The sequence below is a fragment of the Artibeus jamaicensis genome, unplaced genomic scaffold (assembly GCF_021234435.1).
Source record: "Artibeus jamaicensis isolate MK-2021 breed Jamaican fruit bat unplaced genomic scaffold, CSHL_Jam_final scaffold_614, whole genome shotgun sequence".
In the NCBI taxonomy this organism is placed as follows: Eukaryota; Metazoa; Chordata; class Mammalia; order Chiroptera; family Phyllostomidae; genus Artibeus; species Artibeus jamaicensis.
The window spans coordinates 7,254,975-7,257,549 of NW_026522050.1; the positions used below are offsets into that span (position 1 = coordinate 7,254,975).

Genomic DNA, 2,575 nt, shown 5'->3' on the forward strand with positions numbered 1-2,575 from the left:
TGAAATTTTTGATGTAATATTTGATTGAATTAATTAGGTGACATTGTTTAAGAAAATTACATAGGTTTCAGGGGTACAGCTCTATACTACATCATCTGTAAATTGTGTTATGTGTTCATCACCCCAAATTATGTCTCCTTAATCACCATTTATCCTCACTTTACCATGCAGTTCTGTTTATAAATTTTTGTAAGCTACATTTTAAAAGATTTTATTGATTTGTTTTTTAGGAGAGGGGAAAGAAGTCAGATAGGAAGTGATATAAACATTGATGCAAAAGAAAAACATAGATCAGTTGGTTGCTTCTTTTACTTGTCCCAATCTTGTATGGAACCCACTAGTCAGTCATGTGCCCTGACAGGGAAACTAACTGGGGACCATTCAGTCTGTGGGATGATGCCCAGCTAGATGAGGAACAGTAGCCAGGGCTACATCTTTACATTTTTCATTAAGTCCAATCTACTTTCCACAGTGGATGCAACAACCTGCATTCCCACCAATAGTGTGCAAGGGTTCCCTTTTCTCCTCATCTTAGCAAACAATCATTGGTTGATATATTGATGATAGCCATTCTGGCAAGAAAAGCAAACAGGCTCCTCGTGTCTTTTTAACATCGAAGCATAGAACATAACTGTCAATTTTTAATTCCTTTTTAACTGTAAAAAGATACTTAATTGAAAATCCCATTTTTCCCAAATACTCTTTTCATTGCCTCTTTCACATCTTTGTTCCTCAGACTGTAGATGATGGGATTCAGCATGGGAATCACAATGGTGTAAAATGTTGACACTATCATGTCATGGTCCAAGGCATAGCTGGAACTCGGTCTCACATACATGAAGAAACTGGTTCCAAGAAATATTGATACTCCTGTTAAGTGAGAGCCACATGTAGAGAAGATTTTTCTCCTCCCCTCAGCAGAACGTGTCCTCAGAATGGCCAACAGAATGAAGCCATAGGAGATCAGGACAATCAGGATAGTGATGATCTCAATGGAGCTCACAAAGTAGAAGAGTAGAAGCTGGTTTATGTGAGTGTCAGAACAGGAAATAGCAAGGAGGGGAAGGATGTCACAAAAGACATGTCTGATTTCATTGGAGGCACAGAAGGATAGGCTAAAAGTGGCTACTGTGTGTGTAGAGGCATTCACAATGCCACCTATGTAGGAAGCAATGATGAGTGGCACATAGACCCTGGGTGACATGCTAACTGAATACAGGAGAGGGTTGTAGATTGCCACATAGCGATCATATGCCATTGCAGCCAAGAGGAAGCATTCCGTGGTCCCAAAAGTAACTCCTAGAAACATCTGTGTTGCACATCCAAGGAGTGAAATGACTTTAGTCTTTGACAAAAAATCTACTAACATATTTGGTGTAATTACTGAGGAGAAGCAGGCATCCACAGATGATAGCACACAGAGAAAATAGTACATGGGGTTGTGGAGCCTGGAATCTCCAATGACCAATACAATCAGCCCTAAATTTCCCACCAGAGTAAAGAGGTAAATTGCTAGAAATAGGAAGAATAAGATGATTTGCACTTGTAAATTTTCTGTGAAGCCTTTCAGTACAAATGTAGTAACTTCAGTGACATTCTTCATGTTGACATCTTATAAAACAAGCATAAAGATATTAGTACAATTACAATTTACTTACTACAAAAAGAATACACAGAGTTGTGACTCAATATTGTGACACAAGGTGTTGAGCCATGTTTTCGAATTATTTTTTGGCAATGTAGAATTTCCAAGTTGCAGATCAGTAGATAGTGACAAGTAAGTGGGTCAAGTGTCCATGCCACTCACTGCAAAATTAAATGGAAGTGATAGGTGTCCACTGACTATGTGAATCCATGACATTTCCAAAGCTATCAGGTTAATTGATAATTTATAACTGTATTCTATTAGCTGTTTTCTGATTAAGTCACTTTAGAACACCAAGTGATTGATTAAAAATAATTTTCTTTTGATAGTGATTCACATCAGATAGTATATCAGGGTGTAGAGCACTGAAATAGAAAGTCAGCATTCTAGATTTTCCAGTAACGCTGTAAAATGATATACTATAAATTAGTCACCTATAGAATGAGAATATTAATATTTATTCTGCAACATTGGGGTAAAAATGGAAAAAATATGCAAATAAAGTTGAATTTTGACAGTTATGTTCAACAGAGAGCAAGCTGAATTAGTTTTTGTTCTACAGAGTAGCTGCTGCATGGATTGTAACATTTCATGAGCTAATGTGTAAAAACTTCTACCTCTGTTAGATCTCCTTGGGTTTATCTGAAAGAACAATCAAGATTTTTAATAGATGATGGCTCATGATCACAGTAACCCAAATTAAGCAATGAAATACAAACTTCAATGAAAATGATTGTCTGTATTAAAAATATGACCAAAAGTCACAAGAAAAAATTAACCCCAATTCTTGATCTCAGTTCAATGACATACCTGTTTAGGAAAATTAACATAGGATTTAGATCTGAAAGTGAGTGTTCATTGCCCTGGCCATAATTAAATGTCAGGTGTGAGATTAGGCTTCCTCTTCACAGTTCATTCCCCTTTAACATA

General features: G+C 36.7%; 1 protein-coding gene across 1 annotated transcript; it reads right to left on the reverse strand.

Moving 5' to 3' along the window:
* Positions 1–670: 670 nt before the first annotated feature.
* On the reverse strand, positions 671–1,645 carry LOC128626533 (olfactory receptor 5T2-like). Its single transcript, XM_053659216.1, has one exon. The coding sequence runs from the start codon at positions 1,601–1,603 to the stop codon at positions 671–673; it is 933 nt and encodes a 310-aa protein (XP_053515191.1). The 5' UTR covers positions 1,604–1,645.
* Between the last annotated feature and the right edge of the window lie 930 nt (positions 1,646–2,575).